This window comes from Gigantopelta aegis, chromosome 11, assembly GCF_016097555.1.
Source record: "Gigantopelta aegis isolate Gae_Host chromosome 11, Gae_host_genome, whole genome shotgun sequence".
Classification (NCBI taxonomy): Eukaryota; Metazoa; Mollusca; class Gastropoda; order Neomphalida; family Peltospiridae; genus Gigantopelta; species Gigantopelta aegis.
This window is the reverse complement of record NC_054709.1, coordinates 14,304,377-14,328,710: the sequence shown is the minus strand read 5'-3', so window position 1 is coordinate 14,328,710 and position 24,334 is coordinate 14,304,377. Positions and strand designations below refer to the sequence as shown.

At 40.0% G+C, this 24,334-nt stretch overlaps 1 protein-coding gene across 1 annotated transcript in view; it reads left to right on the top strand.

The window, feature by feature from the left end:
- The first annotated feature begins 2,943 nt into the window (after window positions 1-2,943).
- The window catches only part of LOC121385408 (alanyl-tRNA editing protein Aarsd1-like), a 30,316-nt gene continuing 8,925 nt past the window's right edge, over window positions 2,944-24,334 (top strand). Inside the window, exons 1-9 of the mRNA XM_041516077.1 lie at window positions 2,944-3,077; window positions 4,236-4,364; window positions 6,664-6,681; window positions 7,926-8,067; window positions 10,051-10,108; window positions 12,022-12,178; window positions 16,323-16,442; window positions 21,965-22,095; window positions 22,697-22,763. Of these exons, the coding sequence (XP_041372011.1) occupies window positions 3,039-3,077; window positions 4,236-4,364; window positions 6,664-6,681; window positions 7,926-8,067; window positions 10,051-10,108; window positions 12,022-12,178; window positions 16,323-16,442; window positions 21,965-22,095; window positions 22,697-22,763 (861 nt within the window). The 5' untranslated portion in view covers window positions 2,944-3,038. The remainder of the gene's footprint in view (window positions 3,078-4,235; window positions 4,365-6,663; window positions 6,682-7,925; window positions 8,068-10,050; window positions 10,109-12,021; window positions 12,179-16,322; window positions 16,443-21,964; window positions 22,096-22,696; window positions 22,764-24,334) is intronic.

The window sequence follows — 24,334 nt, the reverse complement described above, 5'->3', positions numbered from 1 at the left end:
GACATGCCCGTATTTAGGTTTGAGGTTGGGGGGGGGGGGGGGGGGGGGGTCGTCCGTTACACCGGCATGGTGCGACACCTGCGCCCATGACAGGCGTGCGCTACAAAAGCTTGCTCTGAATGTGCACGTTAAACCATACCAGACTTCGTCAAACCTCCCCGCAAAAGCTGAGGTCCACTTTTTTTCTCTTTTTTTTAATGTTGCACAAAATTACTCGATTATAACTATTGCAACTCTCCCATAAAACAATATTGAACCTATAGCCAATATAAATTGACCACATTCTGACAGACGAAAAGGAGCAGTTTACTGGCCTGGCTGCTGTGTACGGTCGCCTTATGGGTCTTGTTTCCACTATTTTTTTTATGAAGGAAACGTTTTATTTAACGACGCACTCAACACATTTTATTTACGGTTATATGGCGTCGGACATATGGTTAAGGACCACGCACATATTGAGAAAGGAAAGACGCTATCGCCACTTCATGGGCTACTCTTTTTCGATTAGCAGCAAGGGGTATTTTATATGCACCATCCCACAAACAGGATAGTACCACCACGGTCTTTGTTACACCAGTTGTGGAGCACTGGCTGGAACAAGAAATAGCCCAATAGGCCCATCGACGGGAATCGATCCTAGGTCGATCGCGCATCAGGCGAGCGAACGTTGTACTACTGAGCTACAACTTTGATGATGTTATCTCAATGTAGGCCTACAGTTCAGATTTACCAACCCCTGAATTCTTTCATCATAAGGGGCGGGACGTAGCCCGGTGGTAAAGCGCGGTCGGTCTGGGATCGATCCCCGTGGCGTCGGTGGACCCATTGGGCTATTTCTCGTTCCAGCTAGTGCACCACGACTGGTATATCAAAGGCCGTGGTATGTACTACCCTGTCTGTGGGATGGTGCATATAAAAGACAGCGGGTTTCCTCTCTCAATATCTGTGTGGTCTTTAACCATATGTCTGACACCATATAACCGTAAATAAAATGTGTTGAGTGCGTCGTCAAATAATAATAAAAAAATCTTTCTTTCTTTCATCGTGAATTACATCGGTGGAGGATGCATTTCTCTATCAGGCTGAGGGGTAACCATATTCCCAACAGTCTCGCATTAGCACTGAACGAATGTGACCCATCCTCACCCCACCCCAACATCCTGTCATTTCATTTAACTTATTTTCATGCTTATATCCAACTAAGGTTCAAGCACGCTGTCCTGGGCTCATACCTCAGTTATCTGGGCTGTCTGTCCAGGACAGTGGGTTAGTTGTTAGTGGATAACGAGAGATAAGAGGGTGGAGAGGATAAGAGGGTCTTACTCATTAAGTCCGACTTAGTCGGGCTGCGAACCCTGTACCTATACCAGACTTATGTCCGATGGCTTAACCACGACACCACAGAGGCCGGTCCCCCAAAACACATATTTTTCTGAGATTAGCAGCAAACAGTCCAGTGACAAGTTGTTAATTATGAACGGAGTTTCTCTACCCTCAGAAGACTGAACACATACAGCCCGGGGCGAGACGTAGCTCAATGGTACAGCGCTCGCCTGATGCGCGATCGATCTAGGATCGATTCCCGCGGTGGGCCCATGGGGCTATTTCTTGTTTCAGCCAGCGTTCAACAACTGGTGTAACAAAGGCCGTGATATATACTGCCCTGTCTGTGGGATGGTGCATATAAAAGATACCATGCTGTTAATCGAAAAGAGTTGCCGATGAAGTGGAAACAGCGTGTTTCCTCACTCAATATCTGTGTGGTTCTCAACCATAAGTTCCTTCCTTCCTGGCATACAGCCGGGCCGCCATGCGGCGGAGAGACTCCTGTCATCAGCGCTCAGGCACATCCATTATGACAGACAGACAGACTTGGATGAGGTTGTAAATAAATGTGCAGTTCTGAACCCAAGAAGGATCGATTAGCAAAGCCTCATATTCGACTAAATAAAATTAAGGATGCATGTAGCCATTACGCCCAGTGGTAAAGCGCTCGCTTGATGCACGGTCGGTTATTTGGAATCGACCCCCGTCGGTGAGCCCATTGGGCTATTTCCCGTTCCAGCCAGTTCACCACGACTGATATATCAAAGGCCGTGGTATGTGCTATCCTGTCTGTGGGAAAGTGCATATAAAAGATGCCTTTCTGCATTAAAAACATGTAGGCCTAGCGGGTTTCCTCTGATGACTACGCGTCAGAATACTAGTAACCAAATTTTTGACATCCAATAGCCGATGATTAATTAATCAATGTGCTATCAGATACGTAGACCTATACTATCAAACTGTACACCGTCATTATTAATATGATATATTATTGTTTATCCGATATTAGGAACTCTCCAATTATACCACCAGTTTTAGTAAGTCGTAATAGCGAAGTTTCACTGTAATATATTAATAAATAAAATGTCTATTTTTAACGATGTCGTCAAAATTATATACTGTAAAGTTAAAATTGGGGGTGAGTTTACCATACACTGGGGCGAGTTGACTCAACAGTGGGGCGAGTTGGTCTCTCTCTCTCTCTCTCTCTCTCTCTCTCTCTCTCTCTCTCTCTCTCTCTCTCTCTCTCTCTCTCTCTCTGTATATATATATATATATATATATATATATATATATATATATATATATATATGTATATATGTTTGTGTGTGTGTGTGTGTGTGTGTGTGTGTGTGTGTATGCGCATTATGTGTAGTTATGGAGACAAATTGAAGGGTAGGAACACAAGCTAAACTAGAATTATTGACAAGAAACACTTTTAGCGAAGGCTGGCTCGTACACGCGGCCGTAGGCCTACGCAGGTGGGTGTAGGGCCTATGCGAATTTCACGTAATAGGGTCAACAAGGTTTATGACGTCATTAATATATGCGTAAATTTCAGCACAAAATGAACTGGTTCCCTCAATGTATCCGTCGTTCACATGGAATACAGAACCGCGTCAGTGGACTAGTCTAAAACTAAATGATTCCGTGTTGCCATGATCTATTTCATGTTTCAGCTTTCGCTAATGTAGATTATCAATAATAAAGTCATGGCATTCGCTTATCAGAAAGATTCTTATCTAAAGCAGGTAAAACCACGTTCTTTCAATCTCGGAAACCTCTTGCTGTCACTGACTGCCTTGATCAGGGTTACTTTCGTTTTCACAGTCCTCTGTTTTCCTTCACACAAATTTATGACCGATCACTCCGTGTTATTTAAGGTTCAACAGAGAATACTACATGAGCGACTGTTAGATACCATTTAACTTACGAGTTGTTTAAAAACATATTAAGTGAGGGAAAGCGAGTTGGATACGTTTTTAAACGAGTTGCAAGATAAATGGTATCTAACAGAAACAAATGTAGTATTCCATTTCTTACATTATACATATCTTCAGAAAACAGTTTTAAAATACATTTAAATGCCTTTTCCAAGTATAACCTGTGCATGGCCGTAGCGTTTATAGTTAATTTGTTCATCAGACAAGTCAATTTCAGGTTAACTTATACCTCACATTTACTGATTTAGTGATCAATTTCTACTGTGCTTTTCCATTGGTGACCTGCATGGTCATCACCTGGGTGCAGTCAACCATATATGTTTAAAATGTTATTTCATGTATATGCAGTGGCGTAGCATGGACGGGGCCACCAGGGTGGTTGCCCCGGGTGCAAAATTCTGGACCATGGGCGTACATAGGATTTTGAAAAGGGGGGTTCCAATACATAGGATTTTGAAAAGGGGGGTTCCAAAATAGATTGCAGAGATATTGGGCATATATTTCTATGTTGAGTAAATATAATAATGTCCGATATCAATGTCAGATATATTAAATTATTAAAAAAAGCAATTTATGGGGTGGTTCGGTCGAACCCATCGACCCCCCCCCCCCCCCATCCCCAATAACGCCCATGTGGACTGATGGAAGGGACTCAGGGAGTGCTAACAGTCCACTTGCCTTTCCCCAGGCACTGGAAACCCACACTACACCACTGTGTATATGTGTTATAAAAAATAACATTAATGTTCTCACCAATGAATGTTTTTTCTGATTTAAAATTTTTTAGTGGGTTTTTTTCTCACTGTGTAAAATTATTTTTTCAAAGTACATTGTAGAATGAATTTGATCTGATGTACTAAAAATGACCAATGTTGACATGTAATAAGAGTTTTCTGCTTTTATAAAGATCATCTCAGCTTGTATTTTTAAATAGACATCACCTCTCTGTTTTGTTATGTTTTTCAGTTAACCTCCGAAGTTAAATCATGTACTCCAGCACAACGAAAAGTGACACAAAATGGCAAGCCAGAGGTTGTCGATGGGTTTGATGTCATATTGGAAGATACCATTCTCTTTCCTGAAGGGGGTGGACAGGTTGTATATGTTTGTCACAATTCTACACATATTCTTGGATACGGTAACTTAAAACAAATGAAAACAACACAAAGACATAAAAATAATATTATTATTTATTTTTATTTTTTAAATTATTATTAATTTTTTAGATTTTAATCTTTGCCTGATAAAACTATGGTCAACAAAAATTAACAAACACATGTAAGCATGTAAGCATGATAAACACAGACAGGGTTTGTAGCGGTCTTTAAATTCCTTAAAAGTCTTTAAATTTGAAAAAATGATTTTTAGGTCTTTGAAAGTCTTTGAATTGTAATAAAAAGTTTTTTAAAAGTCTTTAAATTCTAAAAAATCATAGCCAAAGCAATGATGATATGTTTTACAGCTGCATACACTTGATATTTTCCAGTTACAAGGTTTAATCTGTCATGATGCATGTAAAAAAAAGCTAATTTGTTTGCAATGGACAGAAACATAAACTGATTTGGTATTTTTATTACATTCTATTGTCTTTGACCACCATGTAAAAGTTTTTGAAAATGGCAGGTGAAAGTCTTTGAATTTGTTTCGTCTTTAAGGCTATGAACCCTGATAGAGTTACACACATGCCACTGGCACAACAGGCTATACTCATACCAAATAGCAGCTGACTGGTACATCAAAGGCCGTGGTATGTGCTATCTTGTTTATGGGGTGGTGCATATAAAAGATCCATTGCTGCTAATCGTAAAGAGTAGCCCATGAAGTGTCGACAGTGGGTTTCCTCTCAATATCTGTGTGGTCCTTAACCGTAAGTCCCACGCCATATAACTGTAAATTAAATGTGTTGAGTGCGTTGTTAAATGAACCATTCCTTCCTTTGATAAATGCCAGGCTATCTCATGGTCCATTCCTTGACGTGGTGAGGTAGCTTGCATGTCTCAATGACTCGGAGAGCTATGCCGGCTGGAGTATCAGCTTCTGGTAGAGTCACCCAAGCTGGACTGGTCAAAGGGTAGAGACTAGACTAATATGGACCGGACAGACAGAGGACGTGAGTCAAGAAAAACAACTGTCTAGGAGAAGCAAACTCTAAAATCAAAACTGGGCTGGAGAGGCTCAGAATCCTATTAAGGAAACTCTCCTAGGAGAAGGAAAACTCCAAACTCCACTGAAGTCAAGAGTACAGAAGCTATGCATCAGAATTAGAGTGAAAGGAAATGTCTGTACATGCACCATGCTCTATGATCATCATCAAATGCCAGGATCTGGACAAAGGGATGGGGGAAACTCCACTGCCCTTGATATGGCAGGGTGAAGTTAAAGCAGACGTCACCAATTTTAATGGGAGCTATCACTCTTTCTCCCCATCACTGCCCTTAAGTGTAACAAAAAGATCAACCGCCACTGAGGGGATTCGAACCAGAGACCACTACTACATTAGGCTGGTTCAAGGAGAGTAATATTTAGCTCCTTTTAGCATGTGATTTTTATATACAGTGTATAAAAATAAAAGTAAAGTTTGTTTTATTTAACGACGCCACTAGAGCACATTGATTTTTTATCTTATCATCGGCTATTGTACGTCAAACATGTGGTCATTCTGACAATTTTTAGAGGAAACCCGCTGTCACCACATAGGCTACTCTTTGGATCTTTTATTTGCACTTCCCACAGGCAGGATAACACAAACCATGGCCTTTGTTGAACCAGTTATGGATCACTGGTCGGTGCAAGTGGTTTACACCTACCCATTGAGCCTTGCGGAGCATTCACTCAGGGTTTGGAGTCGGTATCTGGATTAAAAATCCCATGCCTCGACTGGGATCTGAACCCAGTACCTACCAGCCTGTAGACCGATGGCCTAACCACGACACCACTGAGGCCGGTCTGGTAGGTTGAGAAACTGGAAACATGCATATTTTTTTGTAGGCCTTTAATTAACAACATCAATAGAGCACATTAATTTGAAATTAATTAGGGGTTACTGAATGTCGGACATACGGCTATTGTGACATGTTATCTTCAGATGAAACCCGCTACGCTTTTCCACTAGCAGCAAGGAATCTTTTGTCAAGATGAAAGTGAATATAGAATTATATGAATTTAAAAAATAAATGACAACTCTTATCAAATTAAGTACATGTGTTCTGTTTTGTTTCACTATCTGAACATTTTATAAATAACTGACTTAAATTGGTACAATCACTTAAGCTGTTCAACATTAATAAACATAATTTAAATTGATCACGGATGTCAATATTTTGTGTGTGGTTATTTTTTCATGATTAGGTCTTTTAAATGCATGTTTCTTATTTTATGAAATTTGCTTTTTCAGCCTGATGATCGAGGGACCGTATGTATTATTTTTTACTGTTATTTTTCTTATTGTTAGACATGCATGCAGCAATAGCATACATCTTGACAGCTATACGTGTATAGTTCATCCCATTCACCTATAAAAATGTTGTTATTTTATAAATATTTTCAGTTTGGTTTGACGTAAGAGTGTTTTGGAAATATAAACAACAAAAAAAACCTCTTTATTTTCTTACTATCGTCTATCTAAAAAAAAATTTAAAAATGTATATCCATTAATTTTCAAGATTTTAGGTTAAATAGAGAATAATACATGAGTGGCCGTTAGATACCATTTATCTCACAAGTTGTTTTATACATTTAAGTGAGTTTGATACATTTTTAGATGAGTTGTGAGATATATGGTATCTACCGGACACGAATGTATTATTCTATTTCTTACATATCCTCAAAAACCAGGTTTTAAGCAAATTTTAACATCTTTTTCGACTAAAAGTTATTTACAGCCGTTGCACTTGTAGCTAACTTATGCATCACAGACACATGATTGTCAGGTTAACTATACGTCCCAGTGTAATCTATTTCCACTGTGTTGTTTTTCATTGGCTGCATTGCACTGGTGGCCTGGTCATCACCTAGGCAAAGTCGGTCATATTTCTTGAAATTGTTGTACATGTATGTGTGTTAACAATCTATGTGTTATAAAACATAATGCATGTTGTTCTCACCAGCGGGTATGTAAGAAGTATTTTACCCTCTATGCCATCTGACAGAAACCCTGCAAGTGTGCTGTGTTTGCATTTGCACAATTATATTATGTCTTATCTGTCTGTCTGTCTGTCTGTCTGTCTGTCTCTCTCTTTCTCTCTCTCTCTCTCTCTCTCTCTCTCTCTCTCTCTCTCTCTCTCTCTCTCTCTCTCTCTCTCTCTCTCTCTCTCTCTCTCTCTCTCTCTCTCTCTCTCTCTCTCTCTCTCTCACTCTCACCCACTCACTCTCCACTCTCACTCTCTCTCTCTCTCTCTCTCTCTCTCTCTCTCTCTCTCTCTCACTCTCACCCACACTCTCTCTCTCTCTCTCTCTCTCTCTCTCTCTCTCCCCTCTCTCTCTCTCTCTATCTCTCTCTCCTCTCTCTCGCTCATTCTCTCTCTCTCTCCATCTTCTCTCTCTCTCTGGTTTCTTTTATCTTCTTTTCTTTCTGCATGTTAAAGAGGAAGTTGGTTTTATATAAATATTCTTTCTTTTTGTTTGTTAATTTGTATAATTTATTAATTGTTCTTTCAGATCAATAACATTGAAGTTTTGCAAATCACAAGAAAAGGAGCGACCCCTATCAATTTCATCCAAGAAGAATTGTCGCCAGGGACAACCGTAGATCTCCATCTTGATTGGTCAAGACGATTTGACCATATGCAGCAGCATTCAGGTAACACCAGCCCCAAATTCAGCCAGCAAACGTTTCGCCAACATTTGTGGACTGTTTGATTGGTTCCTGAAGTGGTGACTCGGTTTACTGTGTAGTGTAAAAATCAGTCTAGCAAACGTTAGCGACAAGCGGTTGATGGAACGTACCCCTGATTCTTTCTGTTCTTGTGATTAATCAATCATCGACTATTGGATGTGAAACATTTGGTAATTCTGACTCGTAGTCATCAGAGGAAACCCACTACATCTTTCCTAATGCAGCAAAGGGGGGGTCTTTTATATGCACTTTCCCACAGACAGGATAGCACACACCATGGTATTTGATATACCAGTGATGGTGCACTGGCTGGAACGAGACGATCGCACACAGACTGTGCATGAAGCGAGTGCTTTACCACTGGGCTACGTCCCGCCTCGTTCTTGTGTTTAATTTAAGGCCTGTTTTGTCTCCCTATTCTGATGGAGCCTTTTGGACGTACATGTATTACCAAGAATTGAAAGTTGAGCTACAATTTGGCAAACTAAGTCAAAATTACTCACATAACTCTCCATTTTTTTTTTTTTTTTTTTTTTTTGGATGAACTGTTCCAAATTTTGCGCCAAATTACCTCATAAAAACTGTGCAATCTTTTTAATATTTTCGACTTAATCCTACAGGGGACATTCAAAATTCAATAGCACCGCAGATGCACCCGCCCGCTTCCCACCCTGATTTGGCTGCTGGTGGTCTCTTGCACTTGCCAGCACGGGCGCTCCCTCCTCCCTCCCACCCCAAACCCTTTCGTGTGTCCTGGATGGGCGAACCAGCATAAGTCGAGACCTGTGCCCATGACAGGTGTGTGCTACAACAGCTTGCTCTAAATGTGCACATTAAGCCCTTTGACCTGACCTGACCTGACCTGACCTGACCTGACCTTAATTGAAAGTGAAGTGGCCAGATGGACATTTCACATGGGCTCCCCCAAAAATTGTGAAGATTATGGATTGTCTGTCCCCATCCAGACCTCACCATGAAAGAAATAGAAGGGAGTGATTAATTTCTCCCCAAACTTAGATTTGGACGAGTCCTTTAAGATATTACCATATTGATATATAAATTTACGGGGACGGGATGTAACCTAGTGGTAAAGTGCTCGCTTGATGCACGGTCCGTTTGGGATTGATCTCCATTGGTGGCCCCATTGGGCTATTTCTCGTTCCAGCCAGTGCTCCACAACTGGTGTAACAAAGGCCGTGGTATGTACTACCCTGTCTTGCGATGGTGCATATAAAAGATCCTTGCTGCTAATCAAAAAGAGTAGCCTATGAAATGGTGACAGCAGGTTTCCTCTCTCAATATCTGTGTAGTCCTTAACCATATGTCTGATGCTATATAACCATAAATACAATGTGTTGAGTGCGTCGTTAAATAAAACAATTTCCTTCCTTATAAATTTACATGCTAAGGGAAGCTAAAACTTACTCTCCTTGAACAATGCTTAGGGGAGTGATGGGGAGAGAGAGTGACAATAAACTGCCCTTAAATGGTGAGGTTTGCCCCTTCTTACAATTGAAAAGGAATTAGTATTTATAACTGTCCTCTGCCCCTGCCTTTGTCAGATTATCCACTTCATATAAAAGGTTTTGCTGTGATAATACATATCACCTAGCATAGATAACACTTACCACAGCCTTTGATAAAAACAGCAGTGGTTGGAATGGCAAAAAAATCCCAATGGGTTCACTGAGGGGGTGGCCCAGTGACATATCATCACTCCCTGTGAGAGAACATTTTGTTCTGTATAACATCAAGATTCGCTACACAAGTTTCAGAGATTGCTAAACAATTTCTAAACATCAAACAGTAGTTGCTAATCAATTTTCAATGGACTAACAATATCACTAGTCAAGATTTTGAAAACAAAATTGTTCCCTGGCTGTCAAATTTATATGTTTATTGTTAAAGATCTATTTAAAAAAAAAAATCTTCTTTTGTTTTTTCCAGGTCAACATTTGATTAGTGCATTACTAGAAAGTATGTATGGATTTCCCACACCTTCCTGGTGAGCACCATCTATTTAAAAAAACACAATTTACCAATCCTTTTGTATGTACGGGTATGTTGCAATGAAAAATAATGAAGTTTTTAATCAAAATAAGTCTACACAATTGCAGTGGATTTTGTCTCTCAGTGATGTTGTGGTTAAGCCACCGGACATAAGGCTGGTAGGTACTGGGTTTGCAGCCAGAGTTTTAACAACTCAATGGGTATATATGGGTATTTGTAAGACCACTACACCCTCTTCTCTCTCACGAACAACTAACCCACTTCATGGACAGACAGCCCAAATAGCTGAGGTGTGTTCCCAGGACAGCATGCTTGAACCTTAATTGGATATAAGCATGAAAATAAGTTGAAATGAAATGAAATGTCTCTGAAACAAATGTCACATTAATTATATACACACCAACTAAATGAATTACGTTGTCTATCCTTTCCTGCATCTGACCGGCCTCGGTGGCATCATGGTTAGGCCATCAGTCTACAGGCTGGTAGGTACTGGGTTCGGATCCCAGTCGAGGCATGGGATTTTTAATCCAGATACCGACTCCAAACCCTGAGTGAGTGCTCCGCAAGGCTCGATGGGTAGGTGTAAACCACTTGCACCGACCAGTGATCCATAACTGGTTCAACAAATGCCATGGTTTGTGCTATTCTGCCTGTGGGAAGCACAAATAAAAGATCCCTTGGTGCTAATTGGAAAGAGTAGCCCATGTAGTGGCGACAGCGGGTTTCCTCTCCAAATCTGTGTGGTCCTTAACCATATGTCTGATGCCATATAACTGTAAATAAAATGTGTTGAGTGCATCATTAAATAAAACATGTCTTTCTTCTTTCCTGCATCTAGTTATAGACTGCATTGTGTATGGTGAACAAATATTTTCTTTACATAATAATTAATATTCCAAGCAATAAAAGTAAAAATGTAAATACATTCAAACCTGTTCTAGCAGCCACCTGTGATAAGAGGCCGCTTCATAATACTGCTTTTGATGGCTGCTTAACACAATTTGACTATTTAAATGAGAACAACGTTATGGACAGGCACACTGAAAATGTTTTTAAAAATCTAAAAGTTGAACAGTAGTAATAATGAAAGTAAATTAGGTTATTATTGTGGGACGGGATGTAGACCAGTGGTAAAGTGCTCGCTCGATGTATGGTCTGTCTGGGATCGATCCTCGTTGGTGTACCGATTGAGCTACTTCTGATTCCAGCTAGTGTACTAACACTGGTATATCAAAGGTCGTAGTATGTGCTACCCTGTCTGTGGGATGGTGCATATAAAAGATCCCTTGCTACTAATGGAAAAATGCAGCAGGTTTTCTTTCTAAGACTATATTTCATTATTACCAAATGTTTGACATCCAATAGCCGATGATTAATAAATCAATGTGCTCTAGTGGTGTCGCTAAACAAAACAAACTTTAACTTTTAAGTGATTATTACTAGCAACCATAACTTGTTAAATGTACAAAGTCATGGGTTTCAGGTTAAACAAGTTTTAATTTGGATTTTTTTTTTTTAATTTCTGAACAATCTCAAAGGAAGCAGGTTTATTTATTTATTCAAATTATATAGCTGTCCATCCCTCTCATTACATGTATGTCACTCAAAATTTATGACATTAAAACAATTTGCGAAATAGAGGACTATTCACATTTTCATAACACTGTGCACCACCCCACCCCTACATCTAGTAGTTTGGTCCGAACATCCCAAAAGCCAGTAGGATGGCCTAAATTCTTCTACTGTATGCTCCCTCTAGTTCCGGTCACGTGACTGTAACTTCCTTCTTTTTCTCTTCACTGCTGGCTTCGGACATGGTGGGGTGTGTGCACATGTTTGAGGACAGGTAATGTATCTATATACATATATATGTATACCGCCCTCAACTCTTTTAAATTGTAACAGGTATCTGGGTGTGAAAGTGTCTTTTGTTGAGTTGGACACACCCAAGATGTCGCAAGATCAGATAGCGGAGCTTGAAAATGTTTCAAATGAGAAAATAAGGGAGGCAATCCCCGTCACAGTTTCTGTCTACAGCAAGAACGACCCCGAGTTTCAAAAGGTTTGTGTGAATATACTTAATGCTGTAGTTGCTATTAACCATCCTATTACATATTTTACTAATGCAGCATGCTTCCATTGTGGAATTAGACTGAAGTAGGGAAAGAAGGAAATGTTTTATTTACCGGTGCACTCAACACATTTTATTTACGGTTATATAGCATCAGACATATGGTTAAGGACCACACACATATTGAGAGAGGAAACCCGCTGTTGCCACTTCATGGGCTACTCTTTTCGATTAGTAGCAAGGGATCTTTTTTATGCACCATCCCACAGGCAGGATAGTACATACCACGGCCTTTGTTACACCATTTGTGGAGCACTTGCTGGAACGAGAAATAGTCCAATGGGTCCACCGACGGGGATCAATCCCAGACCGACCGCACATCAAGCGAATGCTTTACCACTGGGCTACATCCCACCTCTAATTAATCATCGGCTATTGGAGGTCAAACATTTGGTAATTCTGACACGTAGTCATCAGAGGAAACCTGCTACATTTTTCTAATGCAGCAAGGGATTTTTTTTATATGCACTTTTCCTCAGACAGGAAAGCACATACCACGGCCTTTGACCAGTTGTGGTGCACCTGGTTGGAACGAAAAAAACCCAAATCAGTTGAATTGATCCACCGAGGTGGTTCGATCCTGCGACATAAACACCTGATGCGAGCACTCAACCGACTGAGCTAAATCCTACCCTAGATTGAACTTGTTAAAATTTTACTTTATTTCATAAATTATTTTCTCAAAATAATAATAACGATAAATATTGTTACCATTAAATCTGATAAACCGATCTCATCATCGGATTCATCAAGTAATCATCCACAGTCAAGTTTTTTGAAGATATTTTTGCACTTTCGTGGGTGCTGCCATTTTGTTTACCTCATTGCCTAGTAACGCTAACTCATTGTCTTAAAGTAAACACATTGATAAAACAAGTATGAGTTACCAGTTTCTTATTAACTGAATTATATTTCCTGTTAAATCAGTGACCAATAAAAACACACTCGCACACAATGAATTTTTTGATTCACGACACTATTAAAATAACACAGATGGCACTTTACCTGACGTTAATAGAGGATTCATCATGAGTATTTTTTTAAATGGAAAATATCAACTGAGTCTATGTTAATCGGTATTTGATGAGGCTCTGCTGAGACAAATACTGATTAACTAGACGAGGTTGATATTTTACATATTAAAAAACACGAGTAGCGAATTCTATTTATCCTATAACATTCATTCAATATTTAGTAAATTACAGTAGTAAAGTCGCCTCCATCGGTAATATGACGTCTTCATGATTAGCACAAATTATTTTGACGTCACAAACTTTAACTAAATCTTATGAAAATGTTACACTTAGGTATACAGGCCTTGTTGGCTTGTAAACAAATTACCCATTCACAGCAACACATTGTTACCAACTACGGCTGGACTGCTGGTGATCCCTTGCACCTGCCAGTGCAGGCGGCCCCTCCTTCACCCTCCCTACCCTTTCCTGTCCTGGACGGAGAAACCGGCCGAGGCCGGTACTTGTGCCCAGGACAGGCGTGCACTACAACAGCTTGCTCTGAATGTGCATGTTAACTTTTTGGGAATTGGAATTGGAAGACATTATTACCGAGAGACTGTGTAAATTTGCATATACCTTTAAATTTGCATACCATTATTACACGGGTTAATACAGTAAATTATCACATGGGTTTATGACATGGATATCATGGGTAAGTTGTATGATTAATGTTGTCCATGTTTAAGTGTTATGGGTGATCAGCACGAATAGTCTCCTAAGCGTCAAAACAACCGTATGTTGTTTTTTTTGTGGGTTTTTTGTGTGGGTTTTTTTTTATCCCAGTGCCTCCTTTCCTTTCTCTCCTTTGAATTCCATCTCATTTCTTCCTGATCTGGCAACTCCTCCTATCTTTCAACTTCTTTTGCTGTCCACCTCCACATCCCAGTCCTTGTCTCTCCAACCGCGACAGGTGCTTGTCTCTTGTGGCTATCTGTGCTACACACCTGTTCCCCATCAGCTTCTACAAGGTGTATACTACCAAATCAAATCCCATAGATGACAATAGTAACATATGTGACTAAAACTCCTACCTGCAGCATATCAATCGACTTAAACGCCACGGATATAAATACTACCAACCCTCACACTTAAAGTGATCTGGCAACTCCTCTTATCTTTCAACTTCTTTCGCTGTTCACCTCCACATCCCAGTCCTTGTCTCTCCAACCGCGGCAGGTGCTTGTCTCTTGTGGCTATCTGTGCCACACACCTGTTCCCCATCAGCTTCGGGGAGTGTTCAGTAGTTACTTCTGGCATTGTTAAAAGGCACTTGTAACCACCTACTATGCACCCCTACTATCGGCGGTTGTTAGTTAGTGCTGTGGGTCAGACCAGCTTTATTAGCTGGACGAGGGTGTCAGGTGGGTGCAGGGAAATACACAGAGACTGCACCCATGGAGGAAGTTGAGACAGGTAGGTGATGGTGTGGACAGCTCAGAAGACAGAGTCGGAGGAAATTGACAGAAAGGGTCAAAACAGATTGAAATCGTGGGAAAAATTGGAAAGTTTTTTATATTAAGATAATGAGAATGATAGACAGAGGGTGATATATGAGAAAGATGAATGAATGTGTGAGCCAGCTTTGACAGGATTTGAACCACTGTCGTCAGCTTGATTGTCCAGCAGCTTATCCACTAGACCACGGAGCTCACAACAACTGTAGGTTAGACACCTACATGTATAGTTCTTCCTACAGGGAATGCTTTTTTTCATACTATGGAATTTACTACAAGTTATTTATTTCTGAGCCGATTGTTTTCTAAATTGCACACAATAATTGGAGTTTTTTTTGTTGTAGCAATAACACGTTTACCGTCATTTGCCATAGTAACAATGTAAGTCATTGTCTTAAAGTAAACACATTGATAAAACAAGTATGAGTTACCAGTTTCTTATTAACTGAATTATATTTCCTGTTAAATCAGTGACCAATAAAAACACACTCGCGCACAATGAATTGTTAGCAAATGTTTTTGATTCACGACACTATTAAAATAACACAGATGGCACTTTACCTGTAAGATGCTAAGTGACATTAATAGAGGATTCATCATGAGTATATTTTGTTTCCATAACATGTTTACTTTTCTTCTTACTTCAAACCAAAGTGAAAGTATTTACACAAAACCTTTTTGTGTGAGGAAGGGATGGACTATAAGACGTAGTTTAAAATGTTTTTGATGTCATTAAAAAACAACCCAGTGGTACTAAATAGAGGATAGAAGGGTTATTCTTTTTCTCATCCATTATCATTCTTTTCATTTGCGACAATTGTAAACAATGTCAGTAATGTGGGTTGAATGTCACTATATATTTGGCAGCGGTAGACTCGTTAACTAGCAGAACGACAGTGGCGTGACATCACTAATGATAGGTTTAGTGCTGAAACATACACAGTGACGTAACAAAAAGAAGCAATATTTTCTAGGAGAATATCTCAGGAGATATTACAAATTATAGTGCCAGAGATATCTTCTACAGGGTGTATACTACCAAATCAAATGCCATAGATGACAATAGTAACATACATGTAGGTGGCTAAAACTCCTACCTGCAGCGTATCAATCGACATAAACACCACGAATATAAATACTACCACCCCTCACACTTAAAGTGAATAAAAAAAAATGGGGGGTCAAACTGCTTATTGTTGAGATAATGGGTAGCATCTATGACTACCCTAGTTCCGCACAAAATTCGAGTACTTTTTTTTTACAGGTACCCCATACATGTTTGAAGCATAAGGCTACTTGACACTGTGGTACTAGATGAAATAAAATTGCATACATATTTTGCCCAGATGAAACTATTTTTTTTTACAACCAACACACTCAACTTTATCACCAATCACAGGACTTGTGATGTTCACTTCTCTATCAAAAGTTGGGTGCACCTCAAACTTTGACCCAGCTGGAAGTTATTTGATTTAGTACTACCTACAAAAGCCTTTATTGGATGATAAATTAATTTAACATTGTCATGATCATGATAATGGACTCTTCACCTGTATGCAAATTTGTTTCTATATGCTTGTATTTCCAATCTGCTATTACTTTCAGATTGAAACGAGAGGATTACCCGGGGACCACGAGGGAGATATTCGAATGATAAACATAGAGGGTGGTATCGACTCCAACCCATGTTGTGGAACTCACGTCAGTAATCTCTCACATCTACAGGTCAGTTGGTTTATTCTTTCTTAAATCCCTTCCTTAATGACCTCGTCTTTGAGTTCCATCTTTTATAGGGCTCATCCTGCCCAAAGCCATATAAAGCGGCGTTCTCATTATGCAATTAGTCGCACCAACTTGTCGCATGCGATTTGTCATTGCGACTCGAATCGTGTGTGTGGGAAGACGTTACGTCATAAGTTTTGATGACATCAAACAAAGCTCATCAGTTTAAAAATATTTTGCGGGAAATGTAACTGCACACATATTTCCACTGAAATAAAGAAAACATGAATGTAGACAATTTACTGATGGCATGTTATATGTAACAAAACAATTATTGACCACATGTGGACGGTTATAGCCCGGGAAGTAGATAAACTGGTATAAATGGTCCTAAAATGAATTCTACGTCGCGGGACTTGTTGATGTGTACTAATTAGGATCTATCTATGTCCCGGTACTCGTTAATTGCAATTTTTACCTGGTTGACGGTGTGTGCAATCAAAAGGTAACAACGAACTAATCCTGTACCACAGTGCAGTTATTAGCACTAAGAATTCGTGCCACTGGTTATGTTGTAGGTATTACAAATAAACAAATTAAAATAAATTTTAAAATGATATAAAATAATATCGGCTCCAACCTAAGTTTTAACGGCTCTGGTGTAAATATGTCTGTCCATCCGTCGTCTGTCTGTGTTCTGTCTCTCTATATCTATGTCTGTATGTTAATTTTTATATGTTAATACAACAAACTATCCAATTTAAAAACTAGCGTAACATTTTTATTCAAACTTCAGAAACACATTAATTGTTTCCATAATTCAGTTCCACAATTCATTTAGAACGCAAAACATTTTCCGTTGATTCTAGCAGCTTTCAGTTGAAATGCAAATGGTCTAGATATGAGAACTATAAAGTACATAGAACATATTCGTGCATCAGCAGCCGCCATTGTATTGTATATATTATATATCCTTGAAAAAAACGGAAAAAAACCCATCCTCTCAATCGTGTGGTGGGGAATACAATTCACACAGCATTGTGAGCAGATATAAAATACAACCCAGGACAGTAATCCTTTAACAGTAGAGACCAATACGAGCAAAATAAAACTAAACTGAGAAGAAAAAGAAGAAATAACAATAATAATAATTTTAAGAAACGAAAACACACACAAGCGCATGCTCAATTGCTACCCCGAACAGTAATGCCAGAATATAAACGCTTCTCATTTCATTGGTACAGAAACACGGCTCACACTGCAACGCAGAATATGTAAACCAATTAGTTCCTTCTACTTCCTGGGACATTCATAATTCGGCAAACCGGTACTACACAAAATAAGATTTTCTACATCTCGGTCCGACACCATCTGGACAATAATAGGTTTTATGGGCCTATGAAATCCAGACATCTTGAAATGTTTATAAACAAGTGAAAAAACATGGAAGTGACAAAACTAAACAGTTGTACTTTAATGTGATTTGATTGGCTGAGAGCTTACAATTTTTCATGAGAAACAGAACATATTCTAATCAGTACGATTCCGACACAACTTGTCGTATACGACTAATGTCGTTCCGATTTATATGTTCTTACAGTACAATTCCATCGTACGCGACAAGTCGGTACGACTAATCGCTCAATGAGAACGTCCCTTTAGCCATTTGCTCATGTTTTCGTCTCGTCTTTATGAAGTAAAATGTCAAGATATACCCAGTAGATAAAACAGCCGTTACGACAGCATCAACTTTTGCATTAAAGTTTAATGTTAAAGTTTTGTATTTAGATAAGTTTTTTTTGGACAAAATATAAGTTCTAGGTCATTGAAACTTGGTGTATAGTTGCGCCTATAGATTTTCATCACAGTGAACCAAAAAGGTTTATGGTAGGTGAGAGACGTTTAATTCTGCAGAATTCTTCTTCATATATTTCTCGTTCCAGCCAGTGCACCACAACTGGTACATCAAAAGCTGTGGTATGTGCTATCCTGTCTATGGGATGGTGCATATAAAAGATCCCTTGCTGCTAATCGAAAAGAGTAGCCCATGAAGTTGCGACAACAGGTTTCCTCTCTCAATATCTGTGTGGTCCTTAACCATATGTCTCACACCATATAACCGTAAATAAAATATTTTGAGTGTGTCGTTAAATAAAACATTTCTTTCTTTCTTTCTTCTTCATACAAAGTGGCTAAGACACTTAGTATTTGGCTAATACACCTGTGTTTAAATTACCCACATTTTAAGATTTTAAAGAAATATTCTACATATCTGAAAATTGGCTTAAACAAAATTGTATTCTGTGTGAGCTCTGCTTTTTCATATAATCCTTTTGTTGTTTTCCACTTGCACATCCCAGTCCTTGTCTCTCTCACTGTAACAGGTACTTGTCTTTTGTGGCCTTTATAAAAATTACATTAAGTTAATGAGCATATAGATAAAAGAGAGAAATTAAAAAGACCCTGAAAGAAACCTCTAGTTGGATTTGAACCACTGTCTACAGCAATAGAGTCCATTGTTGGTAGCAAATTAATTTGAGCTGTCAGCTATTTTAGGATGTTAAACAGATCGGATGGAATATGAAGATGCAGGGAACGAATTCAGTGACATCAAGTGATCTGTATTGTGATATTGTAGAAAGATGAAATATAGCACAGTGATGCTTGGGGCGAGACCTGGCTGAGTCTTTAGAGCACTCACATGAGATGCTTGGGGCGAGACCTGGCTGAGTCTTTAGAGCACTCACGTGAGGTGCTTGGGGCGAGACCTGGCTCAGTCTTTAGAGCACTCACGTGAGGTGCTTGGGGCGAGACCTAGCTCAGTCTTTAGAGCACTCACGTGAGGTGCTTGGGGCGAGACCTGGCTCAGTCTTTAGAGCACTCACATGAGATGCTTGGGGCGAGACCTGGCTCAGTCTATAGAGCACTCACATGAGATGCTTGGGGCGAGACCTGGCTGAGTCTTTAGAGCACTCACATGAGATGCTTGGGGCGAGACCTGGCTGAGTCTTTAGAGCACTCACGTGAGGTGCTTGGGGCGAGACCTGGCTGAGTCTTTAGAGCACTCACATGAGATGCTTGGGGCGAGACCTGGCTCAGTCTTTAGAGCACTCACGTGAGGTGCTTGGGGCGAGACCTAGCTCAGTCTTTAGAGCACTCACGTGAGGTGCTTGGGGCGAGACCTGGCTCAGTCTTTAGAGCACTCACATGAGATGCTTGGGGCGAGACCTGGCTCAGTCTATAGAGCACTCACATGAGATGCTTGGGGCGAGACCTGGCTGAGTCTTTAGAGCACTCACATGAGATGCTTGGGGCGAGACCTGGCTGAGTCTTTAGAGCACTCACGTGAGGTGCTTGGGGCGAGACCTTTCAGTCTTTAGAGCACTCACGTGAGGTGCTTGGGGCGAGACCTAGCTCAGTCTTTAGAGCACTCACGTGAGGTGCTTGGGGCGAGACCTGGCTCAGTCTTTAGAGCACTCACATGAGATGCTTGGGGCGAGACCTGGCTCAGTCTATAGAGCACTCACATGAGATGCTTGGGGCGAGACCTGGCTGAGTCTTTAGAGCACTCACATGAGATGCTTGGGGCGAGACCTGGCTGAGTCTTTAGAGCACTCACGTGAGGTGCTTGGGGCGAGACCTGGCTCAGTCTTTAGAGCACTCACGTGAGGTGCTTGGGGCGAGACCTAGCTCAGTCTTTAGAGCACTCACGTGAGGTGCTTGGGGCGAGACCTGGCTCAGTCTTTAGAGCACTCACATGAGATGCTTGGGGCGAGACCTGGCTGAGTCTTTAGAGCACTCACATGAGATGCTTGGGGCGAGACCTGGCTGAGTCTTTAGAGCACTCACATGAGATGCTTGGGGCGAGACCTAGCTCAGTCTTTAGAGCACTCACGTGAGGTGCTTGGGGCGAGACCTGGCTCAGTCTTTAGAGCACTCACGTGAGGTGCTTGGGGCGAGACCTGGCTCAGTCTTTAGAGCACTCACATGAGGTGCTTGGGGCGAGACCTGGCTCAGTCTATAGAGCACTCACATGAGATGCTTGGGGCGAGACCTGGCTGAGTCTTTAGAGCACTCACATGAGATGCTTGGGGCGAGACCTGGCTGAGTCTTTAGAGCACTCACGTGAGGTGCTTGGGGCGAGACCTGGCTCAGTCTTTAGAGCACTCACGTGAGGTGCTTGGGGCGAGACCTAGCTCAGTCTTTAGAGCACTGTTCTCTCATGAGGTGCTGGGGCGAGACCTTCAGTCTTTAGAGCACTCACATGAGATGCTTGGGGCGAGACCTGGCTCAGTCTTTAGAGCACTCACATGAGATGCTTGGGGCGAGACCTGGCTCAGTCTTTAGAGCACTCACGTGAGGTGCTTGGGGCAAGACCTGGCTCAGTCTTTAGAGCACTCACGTGAGGTGCTTGGGGCGAGACCTGGCTGAGTCTTTAGAGCACTCACGTGAGGTGCTTGTGTTATAAGATAGAATATTTAAACCTCAGTGGACCCATTCTCTGAATAGGCTTTTTTCCCATCCCTACCAGTTCGTCACTGGTATATCAAAGGCTGTGGTATGTTCTGTCATATCAATGGGAAAGTGCATATAAAAGACTTACATGTTTGTATTACTGCTAATGTCAAAATGTCAAGTTTTGTCAGTAAGACTATATGTCAAAATGACCAAATGTTTAACATCCAATGATGATTAATAAATCAGTTGCACTAGTGGTGTGGTTAAACAAAAGAAAAAGAAAGAAACCCCCCCCACTTTGATACTCAATGTTATGAGTGAATGTGCAAGAGCACATGTTCTCTCATGACTGGGTTGAATGTTGTTTTCTAAACTATTGTCATTTTGTTAACCAGTCTATGTGGGCATAAACTTTAAACATTGAATTAATATTATTTCCAAAATTACTAATGGTTCATTAGCAAATTAGCCTGAGCAAAGTGTGTGTAATGATTAAAAGACTCTATCATATGTGGTCATGTGGGATAGAAAAAGTACACCCTAGGTGGTGAAAATTTCGACCTGGGACGAGGCTTGCCGAGTTCCACGGTCGAAATTTTCACCACAGAGGGTGTACTTTTTCTATCCCACATGACCGCATATGATGGAGACTTTTTCTCTCATTCATTCTGTAAATAAACCATTATTTTACACGGAACAGACAAAGATGGCTGAACAAGTAACTTTTTTATTTGACCATTTTATTATAAATAAACTACACTATCGTATTTGCCGTGTTTGTTTCATGTGTAAAATAAAATTTAAGACTACAAATTAACTAGATATCTTTTAAAATCAAGGTTTTAATAACAAAGTATTAATTTAAAACTGTGTCTAATGACCTCACGTCACCATCTCACATTAATATGACGTCTTATATTACCAACGACGTCATGTTAAACGCAAGCACATGATATCCCATGTAAGAGAAATTTATTGAGGATGAGAGAAATTTCCATAATTACTGACATTATTTTAGAGAATATATACATGTATGTCTAATGACAATAGCTCAATTGACGTTTCAGGCAATAAAACTTCTGTACGCAGAGAAAGGTAAAAAAGGGAAGACTAACCTGTATTTTGTGGTGGGAAATCGAGTTTTGTCGTACCTCGGAAGATGCTGTGAGGTGGAGAAAACTCTTACAGGAATATTAAAGTGAGTTTTACTGTCACTGTCGGGGCTACATGTAGCTCTGAGTGAGCAGAAAATGTCGCCAAAACATTATCTATGACATTTTAAAAATTGTCTATCTCTCTCTCTGTGTCTCTCTCTCCCTTTCTCTCTCTCTCTCTCTCTCTCTCTCTCTCTCTCTCTCTCTCTCTCTCTCTCTCTCTCTCTGTCTCTCTTTAACTCTCTCTCTCTCTCTCCCTCTCTGTCTGCCTAACTCTCTCTCCCACCCCCTACCTCCTTCCCTCTTTCTCCCTTGTGTCTATATGTCTCTCTCTATGTCTGTATGTCTGTCTGTGTCTGTCTGTCTCTTTCTCTGTGTCTCTCTCTCTCATTCTCTCCTCTCTGTCTCTCTCTGTCTCTCTCTCTCTCTCTCTCTCTCTCTCTCCTCTCTCTCTCTCTCTCTCTCTCTCTCTCTCTCTGTCTCTCTCTCTCTCTCTCTCTCTCTCTCTCTCTCTCTCTCTCTCTCTCTCTCTCTCTCTCTCTCTCTCTCTCTCTCTCTCTCTCTCTCTCTCTCTCTCTCTCTCTCCCCAGTTTAAAATTTTGCTGAAGTGTCGTTAAATAAATATTCTTTTTTCTTCCTTCTCAGGGGACCACTTGATGACCAGGTTCAGTTGGCAGAGAGGGCCGTGAAGGGAATGAAGATGGCACAAAAGGTAACAAGATGTATTACAATATCCACTCCAAGGTTCTTTGAGTACTTTAGGTCGACTGAATTTGAGATATTTTGACATACTGATATTATTTTGTAAAAATATCACTTTGTATGTCTTTCACAGTAATATAATATTGAATATTTTAAGTTTTACTGTTTGGTGTTTTAAAAATATTTGATCATGTTTTGTTTTCATAATAGACATGTACAAAACAAACTCTTTCAATTTCATTTTTAATTGCACATAAACATTGTTTTAGCAGCAGGCATTACATGTGTGTTGTACATGTATAATGAAAACAAAAGAAACAACTATTCATTTAATTCTTTTAATTTATTTTTCAAATTTCAGTTTGCTGATTAATTTTTGTGTCTATTAAAGGCACAAACCCTGGTTTCAGTGTGTGAAAAAGGACACTAAGTGTAGTCATGTGACCAAGCAATAACGTCATATTGTGGAAGCGACGTCATAGTCGCTTCCTAGAAGTCTTAGCTCTCTCTCTCTCTCTCTCTCTCTCTCTCTCAGCTCTGTGCATAAAGTTTAGTTAATCTACAAACCTGCCTTGCAACACACATTTCAATTAGGTTATAACAGAGAGAAGCTAAAGTATATGATGTTTAAACAGGGAAATACCATCTAAAATAACTAGAGCTTGTCTAGATAACAAGTATTTCTCAAATGAACGTGCGTTTTTAGAAATATGAAAAATGCATTTTGGGATATTGCAAAAACATGGATGTCCAGATGACATGATAAAATAGAATAAAATATTTGTATTTCTCTTGTTCAGTATATTAATAGTGTTCGAGATTAAACATTTTGGGCAGTATCCTAGTTGGATACTAACATTTCAAAAGCTGGTATCCCACCTGACAATTTAGTATCCCACTTAAAATGAAATTCATAAATAACATCGTAACAAACTTGGACAACAATGTTCTCGTTTCCAGCCTATTGCTACGCCGCAATCGAAATCGTGGAATTTGTGAAATTGGCAATCAAACAGAATTTGCTGCATCTATTTTTGCATAATAATGACATAAATTAATATTTAGCAATAATCTATAAGTGTTTCTGACATTACTGATGATAAACCTACCTGCATCAATTTCCTGCATATGTGGAATCAATATCGCAAATAAAATTTAAGGGAGGAAACATCCAACAAAAACAATTGTGACTTAGCAGTTCCCAGTCTATTGCTACCCAGCTATTGCTCCAGTGTAGCATTAGACTTGGTATGAGCTGGGGGAGATATTGTTATGGCATAGCATTAGACTGGGTATGAGCTGGGGGAGATATTGTTATGGCATAGCATTAGACTGGGTATGAGCTGGGGGAGATATTATGGCATAGCATTAGACTGGGTATGAGCTGGGGGAGATATTATGGCATAGCATTAGACTGGGTATGAGATGGGGGAGATATTGTTATGGCATAGCATTAGACTGGGTATGAGCTGGGGGAGATATTGTTATGGCATAGCATTAAACTGGGTACGAGCTCGAAAATACTGTTACCTAACTTCACCAGTAAATGACGACTTTCATTGATTCAGTGAAAAATTAAAA